This window comes from Piliocolobus tephrosceles, chromosome 2, assembly GCF_002776525.5.
Source record: "Piliocolobus tephrosceles isolate RC106 chromosome 2, ASM277652v3, whole genome shotgun sequence".
Classification (NCBI taxonomy): domain Eukaryota; kingdom Metazoa; phylum Chordata; class Mammalia; order Primates; family Cercopithecidae; genus Piliocolobus; species Piliocolobus tephrosceles.
In genome coordinates this window covers 186,387,365-186,412,827 of record NC_045435.1, presented here as the reverse complement: position 1 = coordinate 186,412,827, position 25,463 = coordinate 186,387,365, and the positions used below count along the sequence as shown (strand labels likewise).

At 37.1% G+C, this 25,463-nt stretch overlaps 1 protein-coding gene across 3 annotated transcripts in view; it reads right to left on the bottom strand.

The window, feature by feature from the left end:
- Positions 1–25,463, bottom strand: part of IL1RAP (interleukin 1 receptor accessory protein) — a 143,243-nt gene that overhangs the window by 42,015 nt on the left and 75,765 nt on the right. For all 3 annotated transcript variants that reach the window (XM_023214745.2, XM_023214743.2, XM_023214744.1), the window contains 2 exons: positions 11,078–11,363; positions 6,266–6,452 (listed from right to left, as the gene is read on the bottom strand). In XM_023214745.2, coding sequence (XP_023070513.1) covers positions 6,266–6,452; positions 11,078–11,363 — 473 coding nt within the window. The remainder of the gene's footprint in view (positions 1–6,265; positions 6,453–11,077; positions 11,364–25,463) is intronic.

Here is a 25,463-nt window from a genome sequence, read left to right as displayed (position 1 = left end):
AGTTAGGATGGCTTGTCAAAGACCCTAAATTAATCTCATTAGTAACAAAAGGATTGCATGACCTGTATCTGTACATCTATATGTTTAGAGGTTCCTATGTGAGTAAACAGGCAGTCTCTCATTTATACACATAGTATATTTCAGAATTTGTTTTATAAGCCAGCTATTTGAAATTCTATAAATCACTTACAAACTTGGTTTGCTTTCCAGACTAGTTACAAAACCTGGCTTATTCAACAAATATTTGCTGAACATCAGTTTAACTCACAGAAGTTAAACTAGAATACCTAATGTTGAATTAGAGAATTGTGAATTCTGGGTCCTAAATTAACTAAACCCTGCCATGCAGAAAAAAAAAAAAAAAAAGAGGAGAAAGAGAAGGCATGTGGAGGACAATCTAATCCTACTCCATTTCTTCAGCAATTCTGAAATGTAAACATTTGGTTTTCTATTTCTGGTAATCTCAGTTTGTCTGAGATGCCTCTGATTTCTCAGGGCCCTCTATCCACAGGTTTCGCTACGTCCCACAGTCCAGTCCACACTCCAATATGTGTTCAAAAATCACCCTGTCTTTCCAAAATGTCCTAAGCTCCAAAAGTAAAGTCTAGACCACCCTCCTTACATCAGTTCTAGAAAGTATAGTTTTTGTAATCACACAGAACTGGCCTGAAATCCCAGACTCTCCCATTAGTAGCTGTATTATTTTGAGTAAATGATATACGAAAATGTAAAAGTGTGGTTTCCTGACACATTACAGAGGGTAGAATCTTAGCTCCTAGTTCTGTGGCCTTGGAAATATTTCTCAACTACGCTGTACCTCGTTCCTCAACTATAACATGGGAAAACATGACAGCCTATTTCATAAGGATGTTGACAGAATTAAGGAAGATCAAGCATTTGGAACAATACGTGTGTACAGTAAATGTTAGGTGTTATTGTTTATCTCTCTGAATCACCATTTTCTAATCTGTCAAAATACGGTATCTGCGTTGCACAGCTGGTGTTACATATGAATGTAAAGCACACAGCACACTGGATTGTGACTACTGAAATCTAAGAAACATGAGTTTCCTCTTTCTTTCTTCAGATTAGCAGCTTTCATCTTTCAGATAACAGGAAAGCAAATTCCTGAAACTTATTATTATGGATCTATCTTTTAATCCTCATAGACTGATTTGCGTTACTAAAAGAGACCATCTTTACCACGTCTCTTTCAGTAATGCAAATAAATCTATGAGGATTAATAGAGAGATCCATAGAAGTAGGAATCAACAGATGTAGGAACCTGTGTTGATAACAACTGAAAAAGAACTGCTGAAGAAGGGCCAAGACATCTGGGTAGATGCTTGGGGATGACTGTAAAAGGTAGAAAATAGAAGGCAAAGTTAGCACTGCTCTACAGAGACAGGAGGATGCAGTGACCAAGAACCTTTGTTTTGTTTCCAAGATGGCAGAAGTGTTAGGATTAAAGGTGTCAGGTGATTACCCAAAGGTAGAGAAACAGGAAGCAATATATCAGAAATTATTAGTAATCTTTTCTTAATCAAATAAGAGAAAACATGACCGGTTGTTTTCTTTTTTTTTTTTTTTGAAATGGAGTCTTCCTCCATTGCACAGGCTGGAGTGTAGTGGCATGATCTCGGCTCACTGCAACCTCCGTCTCCTGGGTTCAAGCTATTCTCTTGCCTCAGACTCCCAAGTAGCTGGGACTACAGGTGTGCACCACCACGCCTGGCTAGTTTATGTATTTTTAGTAGCGATGGGGTTTCACTATATTGGCCATGTTGTTTGTCTATTTGAGTCACCTGCACATGGTTGGATATTGGCCATGGTAATTGTTTTACAGCTGTGACTTTTTCTGTCTTCTTCTCAGAATTTATGTCTCCTTCTCAGAATTATGTCTCCATTTACTCGTACTCCAGAGTATGGCATTAACTCAGTTCTCTTCTCACTTTATTTAGTCTTCTTAAGTGCTTCAACTATCACATGAATGCACCCAATTCTCTATCTTTAGCTCTGATTTTTCTGCTAAGCTCCAGACTCATTCATAATCATGTAACCACTACCTGCTAGTCACTGCCACCCGCCAGCTAAATGTCTCAGAGACATCAGCAACTAACTTAACACGGCATTACCTAACCCATTACTTACTCCTGAAACCTGCTTCTCCTCTGTTACTTCATACCTTGGTTAATAGCACCATGCCATCCTTTTGTGAAAACCAGAAATCTGGATATCACTAGACACTCAGAGTAAGACATTACATAGCTTTGCCCTCAAGAAATACGCTGTCTTCTAGGGTACATATCTCTCTCTCCTTAAAACCAACAGTAATTTCTCCTTGTCACTCTTATGAAACTTAGAAATTTACATTTTGATAAGAATAGAAATTCTTCATATTTACAAACTTATTTTTATTAAATTATGAGGTTATTTGGGACTACACAGCTCTGGGCATATATTTTGTTCATTATGGTGTTCCCTCCTCCCCCGCCCCCGGCATATTGCATTGATCACAGCTAATCTTCAGCTAGTATACAGGTGTTCCTCAACTTATGATGAAAGTTACATACCAGTAAACCTATCATAAGTCAAAAATATGGTTAAGTCAAAAATACATTTAATGCTAGCAACACAGCAGACGGTCCCCAACTTATGATGGTTTCATTTATGATTTTTTGACTTTATGATAATGTAAAAGTGATAAAAATTCAGTAGAAACCATAGCCCCATCACAAATCATAAGAAGTTACTTGACATACCATGAGGTTTTATCCCAATAAACCCATGATCAAGTTGAAAAAATCTTAAGTCAAACCATCGTAAATTGAGGACTATCTGTAGTCATGAATGAATGACTAAAAAAAGTAAAGAAGTGAAAAATAATATTGAAACAGGTATAAATAAACAGGAATACATGAGAGAGCTATGATTTCCAGCTGGAGGGAACAAGGAACAATTAATAAAGATGGTACAATTTAGTCTGTTCTAAAGGGAGAAGGACGTTCCAGGCAGAGGAAATGCATGAGGAAAAAGGAGAGGAGAAAATGGCAGGATGTGTATGGGAATAAAACTAAAAAATCAAATAAGGTTTGAGATTAAAATCTTGATTGCAGGGTAAATAAACATATGTTTTTTAACTGGAAGGTATATTACACTTATTGATGTAAAACTGTTAATATTATTTTTAAACCATCTTTTAGGTTTTTTACTATGAAAAATCACAACCAGAGAGAGAACAATGAGTTCCTGTATCTTTACTAGCCTCAACAAGTATTAATTGAGACCATGTCTTATTTCATGTAGAGCTATTCACTGCAACCCAAGATTATTTTGAAGCAAATCACAGACATCATATAATTTTATTTCTAAACAGTATTTGAGTATCTCCAAAAAATAAGACTCTTTCTGCAAGCATAACTACAGTACTATTATCATGTTTAAAAAGTAATAATTTATTAGTAACATTAGTATTGCATGTTCAAAATTCCCTGAACTTTTCATAATTTGCTTTATAGTTTTTTCAAATGAAAAAGATCCAACTAAAATTGATTCATTGCAATTGGTTGTTAAATCTCTTAAATCAGTCTTTGTATCTCTTTCTCTTCCTCACTCATTTTCTACCTTCCTTCCCTGCCTCCCTCCATCCCTCTTAGTCATTTTATTGTAAAATAAAGCACATACAAAAAAAAATGCAAAACACATCTAAGAGTTAATGAGTTGTTATAAAGCAAAGGCCTTTGCTTCACTCAGGTCCAGGAACTTTGCCAGTTCCTCTGGAAGGCCTTCTTCATGGCCCACATCAATCACACCTCCTTTACTACCCTCCAAAGTAGTCACTATCTATACTTTTATAGTTAAATCACTTCCTTGTTTTTATTTATATACTTTTCACCTATATGTGCATGGTTAGATGCTACAGTGCTATCTACTTTTTAAATGTCTTATATGTTTCTTTTAATCTATACAGTCCCTCTTCATGACATTTCTTTTCTTACAATTTATCTTTTGAAAAACCCAGCCTATCTGGCCCATAGTTTCACATAGTCTGGATTTTATTGATGATCTATTCATGCGGCAGTTCAATATATTTCTATGTTATTTATATATCTCCTGCAAAATGATAGTGGGATCCAAAGGCTTAATTGGACTCAGGTTTAATTAGTTGGTAATATGAATCAATACGTAATATTTTCTTCTTTTATCAGAAGAAACATGTCTGATGGTTTTTGATATTGTGATGTTAGCAGTCATTGATGCTTAGATGCCTACATTTATTAATCTATTGAGAGTTGCAAGGTGATGATAATTCTAATTGTATCATTAAAATTTCATTTATTATTAGAAACACTTTACAAAACACACCTCTCTACAATACTTCATTACCCAATGTTACATGTCTTCTAGGAAAACCAGAATGAATACTTGATTATTTGCCTTTACCGGTTTTTAATATAATAAACTGATTTCCTATCATCATCCAAATGTAACTCATTAAATTTTGTGAAATATCATTATAAACTTATAAATTTAAACTGACTTCATAGGATTTAAACCATTAAAATTAGGTTCAAATTATTTTGGTTAAAATTGTTCACCTTTGGCCATCAGAAGACTCTTCAAGTTGGCTCCCAAATTGTATCATTAACAACTTAAGCAGAGACAGAATTTAAAATTTTCAGCTTTTGAAATTTATTAACAAACTGTGTTTGTAGGATTTTTTATTTCTCTCCGGAGTTCTGCCAACTTTTGCTGCATATTTTTGAAGCATTGTTATTAAGCACATGAGTTTTTGTTATTTTTATGTTTCCCTGATAAAGTGATCCTTTTATTATTATGAAATGTCATCTTTATCTCTGGTAATCCTGTCTACTTTATCTGATATTCTTACGGCCATTCTAATTTACTTATTGTATTTGTCATTTTTTTATTTTAGTTTTTTCTCCCTTTCACCTTCTAGTAATCTTAAGGCATTATCTATTGTGGTTTTTCTTTTTTTCTGTGATGTTTCTCTTAGATTAGCTTCATTTCTAAAATGATTTATTTTCTAAGTTTGTATGGAGTTACATAATATATATAATTTTTAGATGTTTCTAATTCTTATTATTCTTTCACATCTTGTATCATTTTAAAATGTCATTTAGCTCACTTAGGAAATAATAGCTTTTTTCTAAATTTTAAAATATAAAAGGATTTTCTAACTTCAGCAAGCTATCTTTTCAAAACGATGGTGTCTTGGTCTTAAGATGTCCTGGCTTCATTCTCCTGCTCCATTTTTAGCCAGTGTTCTCTTTCCTTCCTATATATTGTCTTCATCCAGTTTACTTTTGATTCTACTCTCACTAGCTTCTCCTCAACGTGGCTGGTCATATTTCAGAGTTGTGAGGAACGACAACTTCCTCCACCCCTTCAGAGCTTCTTATTATAGGTCTCTTGCACGGTCCTTTATCAGAGAGCAAAACCTCTCCCAATTTCAGCTCCTGTTCTCAAGTTGGTTCATCACACTTTGCAGTGAGCACCTGTTGGCTCTTTTGGTGTTCTCCTGTTGTCAAGTCTGACAGACACCACATTACTTCCATCTGCTTCCTTCCGCACAAACACCGATCCCATATGGGCTTAGGCTGTTGGTGGCTTGTCCCAGTTAACTTTATCAAAAGTGGTTCTTGTGGATAACCTGTCACTGAGTTATACTGTAAATTCTGTCCATGGGGTTTTGGTTTTGGTGTATGTGGAGACTTGAAGCAATACGAAAGTTATGTTGCTGCTACAAGCGCTACCTTCCAACACTTTTATATTTTGACAAAAAATTTTCCAAATCCCTCAGATGTGGAAGAGACCATAGATGGACAGTGCTCACAAATGAGGGCCAAGAAAAAAACACACATAAATAATAAAATGCAGTACTGATTAACCAAGGAATTGAAATTCACCACATGAATTAACAGCTTATGACTTCACTAAGCAGGAACTAGAAGTGGGCAGCATTTCTTAAAACGTATCTCATATGAAGTTAACAGAAATAAGGTAGTTTTGGTATTCTAGTTAGAGTTATTTCAGAAATAGTGACCTGAGACAAAGTACTGTGCACCACTTCCTTTAAAATAGTACAAAATGAGGACGTGGTGAAATATTTCCATAAAGTTATTATGGAATAAATCAGATAATCTGAAGAGAAATGCCTTTGCTTATACATATAACTCAGCAAATAAGTATTATCATTTTATAAGTTCTTAGAGAGAATAAAATGTAGTCTAATTTTCCTTACCATATACCAAGTGATGGTCGGTTTGACACTGGAAGGAAAATATCCATCTACATTTGGACAAGTGATCCTCTGAATGCCATATTCTATATACAATTTATGCACTGGGAGTTTCATGGGGGAATTGAAACAGCTGTCTTTTTGAACAACTTCCAAGGGAAATGCAACTTTGCTGCAATATGTGGTGTTCCTGAAAAAAGAAACATACAATGAATGGGTAGTATTTGCATTCTATTTCATAGAGCAACCACATTCAAATGAACTAAGTGAAGCCATGCTACATACTGAGACATCATTTATATATGTAAGTTCATGTAAGAGATAAAATCGTAGTGGAGGCATTTCCTATACCAATTGGCATCACAGAATTTTTAAAAAGCACAATTAATTAATTACTATTAATGTACCAAAGTATTTATACTTTCAGATGTGGTCCTAAATGTGTGTTTGTCAGTGTATATAGATAGTCATGTGTCACACGATGACATTTCAGTTAACGATGGATCACACATGTGATGATGGTTTCATAAAATTATAATGGAGCTCAAGAATTTCTATTATTTATTGATGTCATCGTCATTGTAATATCATAGGGCAACATTTTTGGGTGATGCTGGTATAAACAAACCTATGCACTGTCAGACAAATAAAAGTGTATAGTAATGTCCTAGGCTTTCACATTCACTCACTACTCACTCACTACTTACTCACCTACTCTCCCAGAGCAACTTCCTATAAGCTCTATTCATGATAAGTGCCCTACACAGGTGTACCATTTCTTTCATCTTTTATATTATATTTTAACTGTGTCTTTTCTATATTTAGATAGCTTAAGTACACAAATCCTTATCAGTGTGTTATAATTGCCTATAGTATTCACTACCACAACCTGCTATACAGGTCGGAAATCTAGGAGTAACAGACCATATAGCCTAGGTGTGTAGTAGGCTCTCCCATCCAGGTTCATGTAACTATACTCTATGACGGTCACACAATGACTAAAGTCACCTAACAAAACATTTCTCAGAATATATCCCCTGTTCTGCTGTTCGACAAAGCAAAATATAACTGTGCATATATGTAACACTAAAAACATTCTCAATAATACTCAGTGCTGGTAAGGCAGAGGCGTGAATGGCATATTTATGCAGAGTCAATAATGGTATAAGCAACTTTGGGAAAAACTATGCTTCCAGGATCATAAAAAAAACCTCTGTTTTTGCCCTATGTCTGGATATTTTGTCACATGATAGAATGATAGAAAAGGGGGAATAGAGACAGCACATAGTTAAAAATGCCCATCCAGAGCCATATCAGCAAGAAAAACATTAAAATCAATAGAAAAAAACTATGACAAATGGAATATTACAAAGAAAACTGTGGTACAACCATTCAAAGTTGTTGTGAGAATGTATACAAACAATCAGGCATGAAGGAAAAAAAACAAACACATAACAATTCCTTAGGACGACTGGGGAATTGCATTTGTGCTATAATGTTCACATACGTTGTTTTGTCTGCTTGGAGGGCTTACTTCTCCCACCCCCTTCATTTCACATACAGGCCTTCTCTGTTATCTTCTCCCACCTCATATCTAAATTTGGTCTGTTGTTTATTGAGCACCTTGGACATTTCCTTGGTTAAATTTGTTATAGTTCAAAATCAGATGGTTATGTTACAGATATGTATCAAAATCCTCTGTAAAATATAAGTCCTACAACACTTTTTGTTTTTTATTACATTAATTGTATCTAGTACAGTGCCTTAACTTTCACTAACTGCCAAACAAATATTTGTTATTAAATAAATGGAATGGATGTAAAACTTGTGTCTAAATATAGGTAAACATGAAAAATAATATAGAATAATAAATCAACTAATTTTTTAGGGTGATGGGATAAGGAGTCTATGTCTAGCCATTTTTGTGATTTTGGTATAAATAATATTTGTGAGGCAGCACATCACACATATTTGGCTTATTGGGTATCAAAATGACTTATGAATAAAGACTACATTTAGTGGAAACGGTGGGGTATGCATTCTCAAAGATGGAGGGAGGGGTGTTAAAGATGACTTGTGACAATACTCAGAAGGGGGTAAGAGGGAGTGGTAGGCATGATCCATACCTACAAATAACAAAACATCTGCCCCCTGGAAGACAGACTCTATAGGTGGAAGTTATCGAAGGGAAATTTAAGTTTAAGGATCTATTTTCTGATTTTAAAAAACATGAAGAACAGTAATTGGACTGACTTTTTAGCTCCCAAAGTTGAACAGTATTGGGGCAAGAATATAAAGAAAATACTCAAAGATGAAACTAACTTTATGGCCTTAAAGACAGTCAGCCCTATGGTTCTACATGCTTCAGTTTAAGGTCATTCTCAGCTTAGACATTTCCTTAGTAAAACAGGAAACATGGTAGTGCTCCCACCAGACAACTTCAATTCTAGATTTGCTTTAAGAACATGGAAGACAGAGAAGCAAACTGAAGAGGTGACAATCTGGAAGTTGATAAATAACGCTAAAGGTATATGCAGGTCTTAACCATCATGCAGCCCTACTCCTACAATGTAAAAGAAGATTAGAAAAGTTTATGGAAGAGCTACAGGCAAGTAGTAAGTAATTAAGGAAAAAGTAAAACTGATACGGAAACACTAAGATGCACAGTGGAGACCATAGTTAAACAGAAAGCTCCTGAAGACTTCCTCCCACTGGAAAATGTTAACAGATGAACAGTTATCAAAGATAAAAAGGAGCTCAACAAGCATGTATGCCAACTCTCTTCCTATGTAGATGTAGATACCACAGCTCTCAGACATGGACAGGACTTGCCTAAGGTCACCAGCTAAGTAGTGGCAGAGTGGAAGTGATGGCCTAGTTTCTCTGCCTTCTCCTAATGCTCTTTCCACTATAATCTGCTTTAACTTCCACTATATTGTATTGGAACATAAATAATGAGAACATGAGTACTTCAGGATCTTTGGAAACCCATAGACCAGTCTAAAGTCCACTCCAATAAGATTCAATTTTCCAGTGAAAACCTCAGAAGGGCCTTCAGAGGTTACAGGGATTCTCCCTTACTTCCAACTCCCAAGAACACAGTGATCTGAAGGCTTTTCTGTGATAGAAAAGAGGTCCTTTTTCACATAATCATAACATAGCTTACATTTACCAAAGCACAGTCATAGTTTTCCATCAGGGAGTAGTTACTCTCCATGAGAGAAAAAACATTTGTGATTATTTATTGTTACGGACTGAATTGTGTCACCCCACCCCAATTTACATGCTAAAGTCCTACCTCACAGTACATTAGAATGTGACTGTATTTGAAAACAGAAAATTTGAAGACATAATTGAGCTAAAATGAAGTCACAAGGATGGTCTCTAATCCCATACTATTAGCATCCTTATCAGAAGACGAATTAAGACACAAACACACAGAGGAAAGACCATGTAAAGACAAGGAGAGAAGATGGCCACATACAAGACAAGGAGAGAGGCACCGAGAATGAAATCAACCCTGCCGACACCTTGATCTTGAACTTCCAGCCTCCAGAACTGTGAGAAGGTAATTTTGTTTGTTAAAGTCACCCAGTCTTTGGTATTTTGTCATTGCAGCCCTAGCAAAGCAACACACCTGTTAAATAGTAGGAAGTCGTTCAAAGAAAAAAAAAATTAATAACCTAGATGGGAGTTTAGAAAACAAAGCCAAGCCTGGCAGCTAAAAAGTGACTGTGGGTAAATAGTAACCAAATAATTAACCCTGAAAAGGGCTATTCTGTGGAGAATAACCCTGAAAAGGGCTATTCTATTCTGTGGAGAAGCCTCAGTTTTTTTGTTTCCCCCAAAAACAACATTAATGCAAAAAAAAAAAAAAAAAAAAAAAAAAAAAAAAAAAAAAAAAAAAAAAACAACAACAACAAAAAAGAATACTGTAGAGTAAAACATAAAATTTACAAAACTTTCAAGGGAAAAAAAGTGGATTGGAAAGAAATTGTACTGTAATGATAAATTGTTTGGATTAAATCCTTAGATTGCCAGAGATAATGGTATTCTCTTGCTGCTCAGGAGAAATTTGGTAGAAGTTTAAAAAGCATTGTCATACATACATGTCATGGCTCCCAAAAGAATATTTGGGAGAATATTATGACAGAGAAAATTCTAAGGAGGGAATTGTAACTGAAAAGGCAAACCTGGGGCAGATGGGAGACAGGACTCCCAGTTCACTCCAGGTCTTCTGATTTGGGGGTTAGATCTGCAGTGTCCAATAGAAATGATAATGTGAACCACATATGTAATTTTAGACACTTGGGTTGCCACGCTAAAAAAGTGAAATAATATTTGGGAGGCATCGCATCACACATATTTGGGAGGCATTGTGCACCACACAATGCACCCTGAGTTTCTTTTCTGTGCCAGGTACTTTGAAAGATGCCAAGAATAACAGATACAAATGGGCTCTGTTCCCTTCCCTGTTCAATGTCTGAATAAATGGATGTCTCCTGGTGAGGCATAAAGGCAGGCACGCAGGTACCGATGTCATGAGAAGGGATTAATAACAAGGCTCCACTTTTACACAACTTTGATATGTCTCAGGGTCTGGGAAGAAACTACCTCTGGAGAACATTCTAAGGGCCACAACCCATTTCTCTGCATACCTCCTTCAGCCCCCTTCAGCTAAGCTGCAGAGAATGACCTCACTAAACTCTATCTAAATGCTTCCGACTTCTCCCAGCTTCCTAGCACATGGATCTTCTGGACAAAAGCCCAGAAACTAAAGGGAAAAGAGAAAGTCACTGCCAAGAATCAAGCTACCTTAACATGCAGGTATAGTTGCCAGTGTCATTGAGGAGAGTGGGCCGGAACCACAGCACGTCTTTCTCCTTACTAATGCGGTTCTCAGGGAGGCGGAAGTTAATCGGTTCCTCAAGGTCCCGGTCCTGCCTAGTCCAATACCAGATCAGAGTAAGGCCAGCTGAATGAGCTGTGCTGTAGTTAAATTTCAAGAAGTGTTCAAAGAGCGGACACTTGATGCGAGCTGGCTCATCTTCAAACACTTGGATTTGCCTCATGGTATCTAGTCCCCAGTCATCGCAGCGTTCTGGAATAATCAAAAAGAAAGAAAGGGCAGATGAGTCATTTTACAGTAAAGGCCTCGAAAGAACACACCTTCTCCTCAGGGCACCCCGTCTTTCCCAGAACCTCTTTCTCTGGTCATCTTCCAGCCTCCCTCTAATAACTGCATACAGTAGGCACCTTTGGTGTGAAGAAATTGCTGTTCCCCATTGGTTTTTCTTTTCTGAGTATCTCTTGGATAATGATTTGATCTGATAGCTTGACCCTGTTAAGCCCTGCAAGGTATGGGAGAAAGTTTCACCTAAAAAAGACATCCTGTGTTTTTTCACTTTGTGGAACAGAGAATGGTTTAAGGAGGAAATTGTAACTGAAAAGATAAACCTTGGGCAAATGGGAGAAAGGACTCCCAGTTTGCTCTAGGTCTTCTGATTTTTGGGCTAGGTCTGCACTGTCCAGTAGAAATCAGAATGCAACACACATATGTAATTTTAGACATTTCAGTTGCCACACTAAAAAAGTAAAACAAAACAGATGAAATTAATTTTAATATTTTGTTAAATCCAATATATCCAAAATATCAAAAAATGAGCTATTTTACATTAACATTCTTTTTCTGTGGTATATCTTCAAAATTCAACGGATTTTACACTTACATCTCAATCTGGGCTAGCCACATATGTCTTACTCTCTACTTTATTGGACAGCAAGACAGTAGACCTCAAGAAATCAAGAGATCTCTGTAATACCCATTGGTGGAATACTCATTCAGGACTAAAGGTGCTACAGTTTCAATGACAGAGTCAAATAAAAAAGCAGCTTAGTTCTGCAAGGTCACTCAGTTCTTTAAATTCCTTCTGAGCTGTATACCCATTTTATATTTTTATCATCAAACATTATTTTTAACGATCACTTGAAAACTCTGGAATACAGAGTCTACAAAAACAGCCCTAGTTTTCTCTTTCCCCTGTATCCACATCCTCTGCAATTTGAAACTGTGAATTTTCCAATCAAGAGTCTATCTTACCACCCCTCGAATCTGCGCTGTCCTTGTGAGTAATGGCTTGTATAATTTACCCTTTATAATGAAAAATAATCACTCATCTACTCAGGAAAAAAAAAAAAAAAAACTATTTAAAGAATTTTTTTCTTTATTTTAAGAAAATAATAAAATATTTATTTTCTTAAGAGTGGTATCTGAATGGAGGGCTCTAGAAGTCACCAGATGAAGGGTGAACAGAGGTCAGGGTGATGGAGTCCTGCGGGCCACAAAACCATCACCTTAAAGTAGTTTTTTCCTCATGTCCCTAACATATGCACATACACACATTTATGTATATATTTTTAACTCTGTGATCTTCCCGACATTTCCATTGACATCTAAAACTTTTCATGCTAAGTATAATTGGAAAGGATATATGTAGTGTCATAAGTAATGCCATTTTGAAAGAAAAGAGTTACATCATTCTTGTAATTACATCCAATGGAATAGTGATTTGTCATACACCAATATCCAACCTAAAAACATGCTAAAAAGCTTTCTTCTAACCCTTATAAATTCCATAGTTTCTTTTTTTCTTGAACTTAACGTTAATTCCACTATCTCCACGTGTAAATTTACTTTAGTGTAATATATTCTTAAGTCTGATAGTTTCATCATTTTATTCTTTTGTGTAATATGTAAAGTGCTAAGTGTTAAAAGATTTTTTGAAATGTCTTATACATTTAAATAATATGTTTCATTTTATAAGTAATTGTTGATTATAAAATGTAAAAGTTGTATTGGAAATCATTTCTTAGTAATATAGAAGGCCTATTTTTGAATGGGAGTTTTTGGGTACTAGTTAAAAATTGTTTGCTTACATGCAAGAACTGGGAAAATTTGTTTATAGTAAGGAACTAAAAGAGCTTAGTTCTACAAGGTCACTCAATTCTTGAAATTCTTTCTGAGCTGTATACCCATTTTATATTTTTATCATCAAACATTATTTTTAATGATCACTTGAAAACTCTGGAATACAATCTCCAAAAACAGTGCTAGTTTTCCCTTTCCCCTGTATCCACATCCTCTGCAATTTGAAACTGTGAGTTTTCCAATCAAGATTCTATCTTACCACCCCTCGAATCTGGGCTGTCCTTGTGAGTTATACTGGCAAACAAAATGCAGCAAAAGTGATTGTGTGGTGTGTGACAATCTAAGTCTAAGACTTAAAAGGTTTTGCTTTTTCTCTTGGAACTTTGTTGTCACCATGAGAACAGGTCCAGGAAAGCATATTAATAAATAAGAGACCACAGAGAGGATAGCTGAGACACCCCAGCTGGCAGCTGGCCCACCTCCAGAAGTATGGCTATCTGGCTTTCCACACCTGACCAAAGGTACAAGAGCAAGTCCGGCCTAGATGAGCTGAGCCACACAAGATACAGACTCAGAAGCAAAAATACAAGTGAAATAAATAAAATGAAGTTTGGTCATTGAAATGTGTGCTCCTTTTTTGTAGCAGTGGATAACTGGCAAAACAACTCACTTGCCATTATTCTAATAATGATAAAAGCAAAGAATCTGAAGCTTTCTGACTTGCAAAAGGATTTGTCATGTAAGTAATAAAGCTCTGGGAAATTTAACAAACTAGTTTTTTCCAGACTCAACAAATGACTATTTGTTGCTATGTCCTTACTTAGAAGCAACTTTTAAAATTCAACATACAGAGAAATAATTGGAAAAATCACAGTGTTGTTCACATCAGTGCACAATTGTAATACAATATATTTTATCAAGTATCACATTCTTTCAACATATTTGCAAAGTTGCAGAGTTTGCTTATTCAGCTTGTATAAAAGTAAAACCAAAGTTTTGGCTGGGCGTGGTGGCTCACGCCTGTAATCCCAACACTTCAGGAGGCCGAGGCGGGTGGATCGCCTGAGGTCCGGAGTTTGAGACCAGCCTGAGCAACATGGCGAAACTCCATCTCTACTAAAAATACAAAAATTAGCCAGGCATGGTGGCGGGCGCCTGTAATCCCAGCTACTTGGAAATATGAGGCAGGAGACTTGCTTGAACCTGGCAGGCAGAGGTTGCAGTCAGTCGAGATCGTGCCACTGCACTCCAGCCTGGGCAAGAGAGCAAAACAAAAAAAAAAAAAAAAAAAGAAAAGAAAAGAAAATTAAAATAATGTTTAATACATAATCCCAAGTAACTGCAAGAGCAGGAGAAAAGACAATGGTAATGCCAACATGGACAAGTGGGAACAGGCTTAGCACACCTAAAAAGACAAACCCTAAACCAGCAGCAGAGAACTGGAGAACAAACCAATCTGTAGTTCAGGATGCTGAAAAGACCCAGGAATTATCAGCATCAAGATAAAGAGTCATTAGTGCTGTTTCCCCACCATTTATGGGTTCTCCTCTTGGTGTATTATACGATTGTACATTTCTACACCTCTGAAGTAAGGAGCGGCCATGTGACTTACTTTGACCAAGAGATGTAGTCAGTGCTACTTGTGGTGGATGTTTTAAGAGGTGGGGTATGTTTTACAAACTTCCCTTTTCTTCTGCCTTGGCAAACATGAAAGCGCAGAGACACAGGTTCCCTTAGCTTGGGTCCTTTGATGGTTGGCATATCACACAACTGTGTTCTTTTAAGGCAGGGATAATTTGGATTTGCTTATTACCGATATCAATAATCTATCCTGGCACATGCAGTCAGGTATCTCATAACCGAGGATATGGGAAGAACGCTAAAACAAACAAGACAGAATCACAGCTATATAAAAAAGTTACATGCTTTGTTCCAAGCTCACTCTTCCAGTACTGAACAGTTTTCTTCACTCAGCTCCAAGGATGAGGGCAGTCAGACATTTACTCTCCACAGAAGAGAATGAAAGAACCTTCTGTGGAAAATCTGGCCAGTTTAAGAAGAAAGATATGACAATCTTACTATCAGAAGTTCTTTAGAAAATTGTGCAGCCACATCATCCAACAGAAAAGCACAAGTTTAATGAGCATCATGGCTTCACACTCACATTTAGAATTTCCAATCAGCTTCTTAATCACTTCTTCTTAAATCTGAGCAGATAATCTGAGAAAAACCTCTACCACAAAATGTAATGTCAGAAAAAAAAAGTAAGAAGAACTTGGAGAAAATCAAATTATTCAAGGAAAAGTAAACATTTAAAAAATACCATCAACATTCTCAGAGCAGTAAGGAATCTGTTTCATCCATGAAGCAAGAACAAATGCTATAACAAAGCAATATTCAGAGAAGAAAAGCCCACTAAAACAACAACAAAAAAACTTTAATAGATTTTTTTAGATGTTAAATTTAAAGATTTCCTCAAAAGCAGAGTAGAAAGAAAAAGAAATAGAAAATAGATAAGAAAGTCAGAAGCACAGTCCAGGAATCTCAATCTCTCAATAAGAGGAGCCTCTGCACCCCACCTATCAAGAAACAAAACAAACAAACAAAAAAAAACAAAATACAAAGAAAATTGTCAATTAAATAATTCACAGAAAAAAACCACAAAATCTGAGAACTGAACTATACAACCTTCTAAGGACCTATCAATTGCCCCAGCACAATGGATAGAAATAAACTTACACCACATAAATATTTCACAATAATTGCAGACACAGAGATGATTCTGCAAACTGCCAGGGAGTAAGAAAGGAAAGGGAAAAAAAAAAGTCACTTTACAAAATATTAGGAATGAGAATGGTTTGGGAATTCCCAAACACAAGACTGGAAACTAGAAGATAATGAAGCAATGCATCTGAAGGAAAATGATTTCCAATCTAGAATCTAAACATAACAAAAAAATCAAGTGTGAAGGTGACAAATGTAGACACACAAAGACTCCACAATTTATTTACCATGTCCTCCTTATCAGGGAGCTACGGGGAATTTGTGCTACAAAAATGAGAGAATAAAACATTAATAGAGAAAACCTAGGATTGGGAATAGGGATTCTAATTCAAGAGAGAAAAGGGATCCTCAGAATGACAGTGAATGAGACCCAAGGATAAAAGCTATGCACCAGGGCTTGGTAATGAACCAGTATAGGCAGTAGAGGTTGGAAACCTCCAATAAGGGAAAAAATAATCGCAACTGACAGATTATCTGAGGACATTAACAGTGTGAAAAATGTGAAAAATTACACTGAAAGGCAATTGAAAGCTATAGAAATGGTTACAAAAACATACAAATTAAAATAAGCAAATGAAAAGCAATGCAGTTAATAACTTCAAAAACTAAAAAAGGTAATAGAATTATAGTCCATAAATATGTGAAAACATACTAATGAAATGATTATTGATTCGACCAAATATGAAATATAGAGATGAATGGGTAGAAGGGATAGCAGTTTCAGTGAGATTATCCTCATTTACTATAATGAAAAAAATGAAAAGATAATGCCTAGGGTTGACTACACAAAAGATAACAATGTATACAAATAGGTTAGCAAAATATAGATGGGAAATATTATAAGATATAAATAAGATATCCAAGTTGTTGCCTCTGAGAACGGTCATTAGTAAAAGTGAGGATAGTTAAGGCAGAAAGAATATAATTATTCTGATTTTTTTTACTATATGTACCTTAAAAATCTATGCAAAATTTGCTTTCAAATGAATTAAAATAATAATTAGAATAAAAGGAAGAAAGGAAAGAAGGAAGAAAATATCCACCATGTAATACAGTTGGCAAACCCATGCTATGTCAAACCATCCTTATCATAACTGCTTTCTGTTAGAGACATTTTTGATTTTATATTTTATTTCCAAAAATTGTGTTGTTATGTATTGGCTTGACAGTCGTTTCACTTTGAATGATAAAGTATATAGAAAAAAAAAAAGACGACGATGTTTGGATAGCAAATGGAGTCTGAAATTTCATTATACTGTTTGTTGTCTAGATAAAATAAGATGTCACTGCCTTTGGTATTTCCTATAGATATTCTTTATGTGTTTTGCAAAAGCATCTCCCTCAAGACTGCACTTTTTTGACTGAAATTAGATGATGGTAGAGGAAAGACTATTAAATGGGAATTCGTATCGCTCCTATAACCCCACTCTACAATGTGTATCAATTCAGATCACTCCAACTTGGGCCACAGATCACATTCTGATGTCATGATTCACTCTTAATAGAAACACTGGTAAATTGGAGAGAAAAAGGAAGGCCTGCTGGGGTTTAATAGTGCCCTTATTAAGGAGACATTCTGACACCAATAAAATAAATGTCATGTTGGACCCTGAAAGTCTTCATAGCCCTGGGTAATAATTAATAGTAAGATAGGTGATGAGTAACATGTAGATTTTTCTTTTGTAAAGTAGGAGAATGCCGACTGGAAAAGAGGAGAAAAAATAAAGGAGAGCTAACATAACATTTTAACTCCAAGCATATACTCAGACCAATTTAGGAGGAATTATAAAATGGAATTTTAGTGATTACAAGAACAGACTGTGGTAGAGACTGTCTATATGCTCATTAATTCTGTTTTCTCTTCCTTGACTCATGTGTGAACTACTTATCTTTGGTAGTTGGGTTGAGGCCATGTGATTTTCCTCTGGCCAATGAAAGGTGGGCAGAAATGTTGTGGCCTGAAATCGCCTGCACAATCTTTGGTGCTCTCTTTCCCTGAAATGGAGGCCCTGAAGTCCAGAAACTGATGAAAAGGTAGCTTCACAGGATGGGAGGAACCTGGATCCCTGCCTCTGCTCAGAGCAGAGCTGTTCAGGAATGCCACTTGACTTTCAAGGGGCTGTGACATGAGTGGAAAATAAATACTGTGTTAAGCCACTGAGATTTGTGATAGCAACTACTATTGCCTATCCTGATTAATAAAGAAAGTAGAATTTTCCTTTCATAACGTAAGTTAATAAATCAAGACCAGACATTTTTTTAAAAAGCATTTGTCCCTCACATTCTAAAATTTGAATAAAAATCAATCACCATGGCCCAATTCATAAGCTTAATATGTATTCAATTAAATTCAACACATTTTTAAAGGGAAATGAAATAATTATAACTGCCATGTATCTCCCTTATATGATGTTTTATGGACCAAATGAATATGTTTATAAAATGAGTCAGCCTCCTGTACCAAAGAGACTAAAAATACATGTATTAGTATTCATAAACATTATTATTATTATTGAGCTTTTTCTTTGGGATATTTGCCCATTTGAAATAATTTCTGTGAGTTTTTAAGTTCTCTAGACAGCCACCTGAGCATATTTTGTCAGAGCTTTTTATATTATTCAGTGAACAAATAAAAATAAAATCTATGGCAACGGACTGGAGTGTCATGTAATACCAAATTAATTATATGATTCACTGCAGGCACCAGCCTCAGAAAAGACAGGAAAAGGCTGTTATGCAAATACATTTGTCTCTAATAACAGCAAAGGGAATTTAGCAAATTACTGGCACAAGAATTCCTTTTTTGTTTAGAATGTCCCTTCTTATTCAGTTTACTCCACAGTGGAAGTCCTCTCTAAATTGGCCTCTCAACATGCGAGAACCACAAAGTCGTCATTCCTCTCAGCCAAAAGGGTTTCTTAAGGCTGAGACTTGGTGGCACAGAGGACTCATGGAAACGTGCAAAGCTTTGCAAAACCAAGTCAGTGGAAAATCCAACCCACGCTCCTGACAGCAATTAGCATTTATATAACAGGGTATACATTTTAACTAATTAATCTCACAACACCCTCTAGGGCTTTCATGCCCATTTCCCACATTACATGCCAGGAAACGGAGACAGAGAGATTAATTGACTTACTTTTGCCTGAGTGGTAGCACAAAAAAAGCTGCCTGACTACAGAGCTAGGATGTTTGTTCCAAATGTATCCTCACACATTCAGAGCAGAATATTTTCCACAGAAAAGCTCCTCATATATTTGTATTCATTAAATATTTATTGAGAACCTGTTATGCACAAGGCACTATGCTAGGTGCTGGGGTAGACAGACGTATAAGTATAAAACATCAGGAAACTCAGGTATAGAAAAGAAAGAGCAAAGATTTGAATTTTGGAAGACCTAAGGTGGAATTACTTTCCATAGTTAATTATTTATCATGTGCCACTTGGTTGCCATATGGCCTTGGACAAAATGCTTCTCTTAAACTAACTAGTCTTTGCATGTCCACCCTGCCTATCTTACAGTGCTGTGTGAGAGTTAAAAGTCCTAGCATGCAAAAGGAGCTCAGTACATGTTAGCTGAATCTGCATCAGAAAATTCCCATCAGGAAATTAACAATCTTCACAAAAGAAAGACATAGAAACAGAGTTAACTGAATGAAATAAACCAATTGTCATAACAGGTTTCTAAACAGAAGCATAATCATATTAAATCCTATTATATTGTACTACATTTTATATTAATTATATTATTGTAAACAGGGTGGAGGGTGGAGGTGATAGTCTTGAGATTTGGCTGAGACCAGAACCAGTCCCCCCGCTTTTTTTTTTTTTTGAGACAGAGTCTCGCTCTGTGGCCCAGGCTGGAGTGCAGTGGCGGGATCTCGGCTCACTGCAAGCTCCATCTCCCAGGTTCACGCCATTCTCCTGCCTCAGCCTCCCGAGTAGCTGGGACTACAGGCGCCCGCCACCACGCCTGGCTAATGTTTTGTATTTTTAGTAGAGACGGGGTTTCACCGTGTTAGCCAGGATGGTCTCGATCTCCTGACCTTGTGATCTACCTGCCTCGGCCTAACAAAGTGCTGGGATTACAGGCATGAGCCACCAGGCCTGGCCCATCTTATATTAATTATATTACTGTAAACAGGGTGGAGGGTGGAGGTGATAGTCTTGAGATTTGGCTGAGACCAGAAACCAGTCCCCTTTTACATTCCAAAATAGAAAGCAATGCAGATCAGGCCGCTTAGAAACTGTCCCATCAGCGTGTTCTAGTAGTCCTATCTAAGCCTGAGGCTAGAGACTAAGTGAAACAGAAAAGCTGGTTTGACATTAATTTTGGTAGTTTTGCTGAAGTTTGTTTTTCTAGTGGTATGCATGGCTCCTTGGGAAATATTAACCCGGGACTGAGATAAAGAGAGAACTGAAGGCGTGAGCAAACTGGTTAGGTTGGCTAGCAACATTAAGTGAATGTCACGAAGGCAAGGAGTAAATCAGTAAGTTTAAGTGTGAGCACATTTCTAAGGCAAACACAGGAGTTCCAGAGTCTAGAACATTAGCAGACGCTCTGATAGAGAAGGCATATAGCATTAGGGTTGAAGATAACAGACATAATTCCAAGGCAGACTTTGATACCTAGTGGCATTATTCCTTCACTTAAAAAACTATGTACTGGGCATTCCGTCATGTGCCAGATACTAAAGTGGGTGCTTGGGATGCATTGGCAAACAAAACAAAGGTCTCATGGAGCTCACCTTCTAACACTGGGAGACTGACAATAAGCAATTACATGCTAAATAAGAAAAATATATAGAATGCTGAAAGGTGATGAGTCAAGGGAACAAAGAACAATACAGAACCTGGTAAGAGGAATCAGGAATGAGGGAGGGAGAGAGAAGACAGAGACAGGAATATGCAATTTTCAAGAGAGTAGTAAGGGTAGGCTTTGTGATCAATGAAGTCCCTCAACCATTTTGAACCTCACTTTTCACAACCATAAAAGAAGCTCATAATAGTGTAAAATAGTTATGAAAATGAAATAAGCCTATGACATAAAACAGCACCACACATAAACTGAGAAGGTCTATACAGGTATTGGTTATAATTAATCTATGAACTGTAATTTTTCTGTGTGATCTTTGGCAAGCCACTTTTTGCTTCACACATCCGCATCTGTGGCAGACTACTAGACGTGCCCCATTTCCATGCTTCACGTGCCCCTTCCCAACAGGGTGTGGGATTTTCAGTTGGGTACATAGCCACTCAGTATAAAAATTAAAATGTCCTAGATTGCTTCTCACCCGGATGTGGTCAGGTGACCAGGTTCTGGCTAACAGAAAGGGTTTGAAATTGTCATGTGGTAGATCCCAGAAATCCTCCTTGAGAGACAATGGCATGTTCCTATGGTTCCCATGCTCCTCCTACCATCCCATTTCTTCTGTCCTGCTGCATGGGATATAGATATGATAGCTGGAGCTACACAATGAACCGAAAGAATGAAGACTACACACTAAAGACGGTGAAATCTGAAAGTGAAAGGAGGTAGGACCTTGAATAACTTGGGGAGCTGCCTTACCAGCCCTGAGCTTTCTACCTCTACATTTTATGTGATAAATAAGCTTTTTTATATCCTTGTTACTTAGAGTGTGGTCCTCAACCCATGAGCATCATCAGTATTCCATGCCATCTTGTCAGAACTGCAGATTTTCAGGCCCCATCCTGACGTAGTGAATCACAGTCTGCATTTTAACAATCCCCAGGTAATCCCTATGCCCACTAAACTTGGAAAGGAATTAGTTTAAACAGCTGTTATTTTATATGTCTACTTACGGCTGATCATTGTCTTCACTGATAACAATGGTTTTATTTCCTCTGTTCAAATAAGTGGAGAGTTGAACAATTCCTAAGATTTTAACCACCTTATGAGTCTATGTCTCTTTGACTTTTATATTCTTTTTGCTCCTCAATGAAAAATTATTTTAAATATCTGGACATTTTTCTAGCACTATCCTATAATATACCACTGGTTTCCAAAAAATCTGCAAGCACCATTCACCTAGAGTATAATTTATAGTGGAAGATATTTGATACGGTTTGACTGTGTCTCCACCCAAATCTCATCTTGAATTGTAGCTCCCATAATTCCCAAATGTCATGGGAGGGACATGGTGGGAGGTAATTGAATCCTGGGGGTGGGTCTTTCCTGTGCTGTTCTCATAATATGAATATGTCTCACGAGATCTGATGGTTTTATAAAGGCGAGTTGCCCTGCACACATTCTCTCTTGCCTGCTGACATCTAAGACGTGATTTTGCTCCTCATTTGCCTTCTGCCATGATTGTGAGGGCTCCCCGGCAACGTGGAACTGTGAGTCAATTAAACCTCTTTCCTTTGTAAATTATCCAGTCTCAGGTATGTCTTTATTAGCAGTGTGAGAGCAGACTAATACAATATGAAAACTTAGATATGTTTATTCAGGGTAGAGCTACCCAAACAAAGTCTAGAGAATGTTTCTGAAATTTCACATTCACTGACTAAGTCATCAAGAGGACAGCAAGAAGTCAGAAGTGGAGGAGGGAGAGCCGGAGTGTCTGTGAGCATCGATCACACATCCTCATGTTGCTGGTACTGCGTGCAAACCCGTGTTCATCACTGGATAGATGGCTGCTTTCCAGGACCAGATAATTAGACATACCTTACTCCCACCAACAAAAGGAAGTTTTCTTGATTGAATAATTTGAAAAAAATTGAAAATAGCTCTGACAGATACAAGGGATGATAACATTTGTCAGATTAGGAAGGAATGCCAAATTCAAAAAAAGGGTTCGGTGGGGGAGAAACCCACAAGCCATGGTTTCAGTTTCATTAGAATTTGTTCCTAGAATAATTTTTATTCCCAAGAGTGTACTACTCCTGTTTATGGCACCAGGTATTTACACTGCCCAAAAGACTGTCATTTCGTATCAATTTGAATTGGTAATCCCAGCTAGTTAAAAAATAAAAAGTATGGAGAAATCATTACAAAGTAAACCTGAAAACAAAGGAAAAAAGAAGAAAAGAAAGAGGTAAAAAAGGAAAGTGAACCCCCACAGATGAAAACAACCAAACCTACGAAGTTTAAATTCAGAATTATAATAGGCAATACTTAAAGTTATAAGATCAAATCTAAAACAGCTGGGGTCTTTCAGAGTCTAGCATTATTAAAGGATGGATATTTTAGCATCTCTGAGCAGTTTCCAGTCAGTATCTGCCATGCTGGAGTTTCACTCTTAGTTTGTAATACAAGTGTCACTTTCCACAAAGTTTTCCTTGTGGGAGAGCACCTGAATAAAAACCCTGGGTTTTCTAGATAATTTTAAAGCTTCCTGATCTAACGAAGCTGCTGAAGGTCTCCAGGCTCTTTCAGGTCTCAAATCATTTCATAATTGGGTTTTGGATTACCAGCAAAAAGACCGTGAATTATCATGTATTTATGCCCCAGAAAGTTCCAGCAGCCACCCTTCCTGCTGCTGTGCAGAATAAGGGAGGTAATACAGTAGCATCATGCAATAGCCACCCATAACAAGCTCTGCTTCTCTCATCAAAGTGGCACCAGGGGATAGAAGGCTAAATAATGAATTCTGGGCTGAGGCAGGGCAGATCATCTGAGGTCGAGTTCGAGACCAGTCTGGCCAACATGACGAAACCCCGTCTCTACTAAAAATACAAAAATCAGCTGGGTGTGGTGGTGCATGTCTGTAATTCCAGTTACTTGGGAAGCTGAGGTAGGAGAATCACTTGAACCCAGGAGGCAGAGGTTTCAGTGAGCCGAGATCACACCACTGCACTCCAGCCTGGGAGACAGAGCGAGATTCCATCTCAAAACAAACAAACAAAAGAATGAATTCTGAGTATGCTTCTTCGGTACCGTGGTTCATGATTTTCTTTAAAAAAAAATCCTGTAATGAGCAATCTCATGCTGCTGAAGGGAATGATTTTCTTTGCAGGGCTGTTGTGACAATAAATAAACAGGTTTGTGTCAAGTGTGACACAGTACAATGGGGATACACCAAGCAGTCATTAGCTAGTTTTTGGGGTTTTTTTTTTTTTCCCCTTCAAGCAATCTTTTGTAATCCATAACTAAGATGTAAAAATCCAATGATTATTTTAATATAATAATCAAACGACTTTTGCTCTCTTTATTTGTATTATTAGATAATACTTATTCAGGATCCTGTGAGTGCTAGGGGCTCTGAACAAAATCTAGAAAAAATACAGTCTCCATGTTGAAATTTCCATTCAAGACTGACAGCACATGAAATACAAGTGATTTCACACGTTATCATCACAGTCCCAGAAAATATGGGCCTCAGGTCTAGTTGCAGCCCCGAATTCCAGTAAGACAGCTGAAAATACCCCCATTCCATACATGAAGTGAACGCAGTAGAGAAAAAGACATGTTTGAGAGATGGGTAAACAATATATGATAGCGGTGGGGAGGGGCCTGGGTGGGGACCCAGGGCTCTAATGTCCCAAAACAACTGCTTTCCCTAGGGAGTATGCAATAGTAAGTGTCCAACAACCCAGTTCTGAACCTCATTCTGCCACTTCCCAGCCATGTGACTATGAGCAAATAAATTAAATATTCCCATGCGTAAACGAAAACTGGTTTGAAGATTAAATGAGTCAACACTGGTAAAGTATTTAGCAGAGAGCTGGTCACGTAATCTTTGCTATTGTTATGATTATATTTCTCTCTTTTTCACTTCCAAACTGAGTATAGCCCATTTCAAACTGAATCGTGCTCAACAAATGTTGTTGATGTTTAACCTCTGGAGATTCACCTGTGACGAAGTGTTTGAGAGTGTTGGACTACAAGGGAGATTTTAAAACATTTTTAAAAATTCTTCTCATTCTGCAAATAAGAGGATTTTACAAACTATGCCCAGAAAGATAACTTGATGAGTAACACAAGAGTTTACTTGTGGCAAGTATAAAATCATTCCTTTCCAATCCACATTTTGTGTTCTACTACATTGTCCCAGTAAAATATATATTCCAAATAAACATCTGCACAGACATTCTCACTTGGCCCTTCGAATGTAAATAGTACAACAGTACACTCCCCTTCAAAACAGAGGATGAAACAGGCTAAGAATCAAACGCAGGAAGACTGGAACAGACAATGTTAATACTGAGCCATAAAATATAACTTTGCATGTGTTCTACGTGGTCAAGTCATAAAATTACCATTTTCACCCTTCTCATTTCACAAGTGAAAAAGCTGATATGTGGGTTTGTCCTACAGGCTGAAAGCAAGCTAAGTGGCATCACTGCCCATAAGTGTGGCACCTGAAAAGAAGAATCCTGGCCGGGCGTGGTGGCTCACGCCTGTAATCTGAGCACTTTGGGAGGCCAAGGCGGGCGGATTGCCTGAGCTTAGCAGTTCACGATTGGCCTGGGCAACACGGTGAAACCCCATCTCTACTAAAATACAAAAAATTAGCCGGGCATGA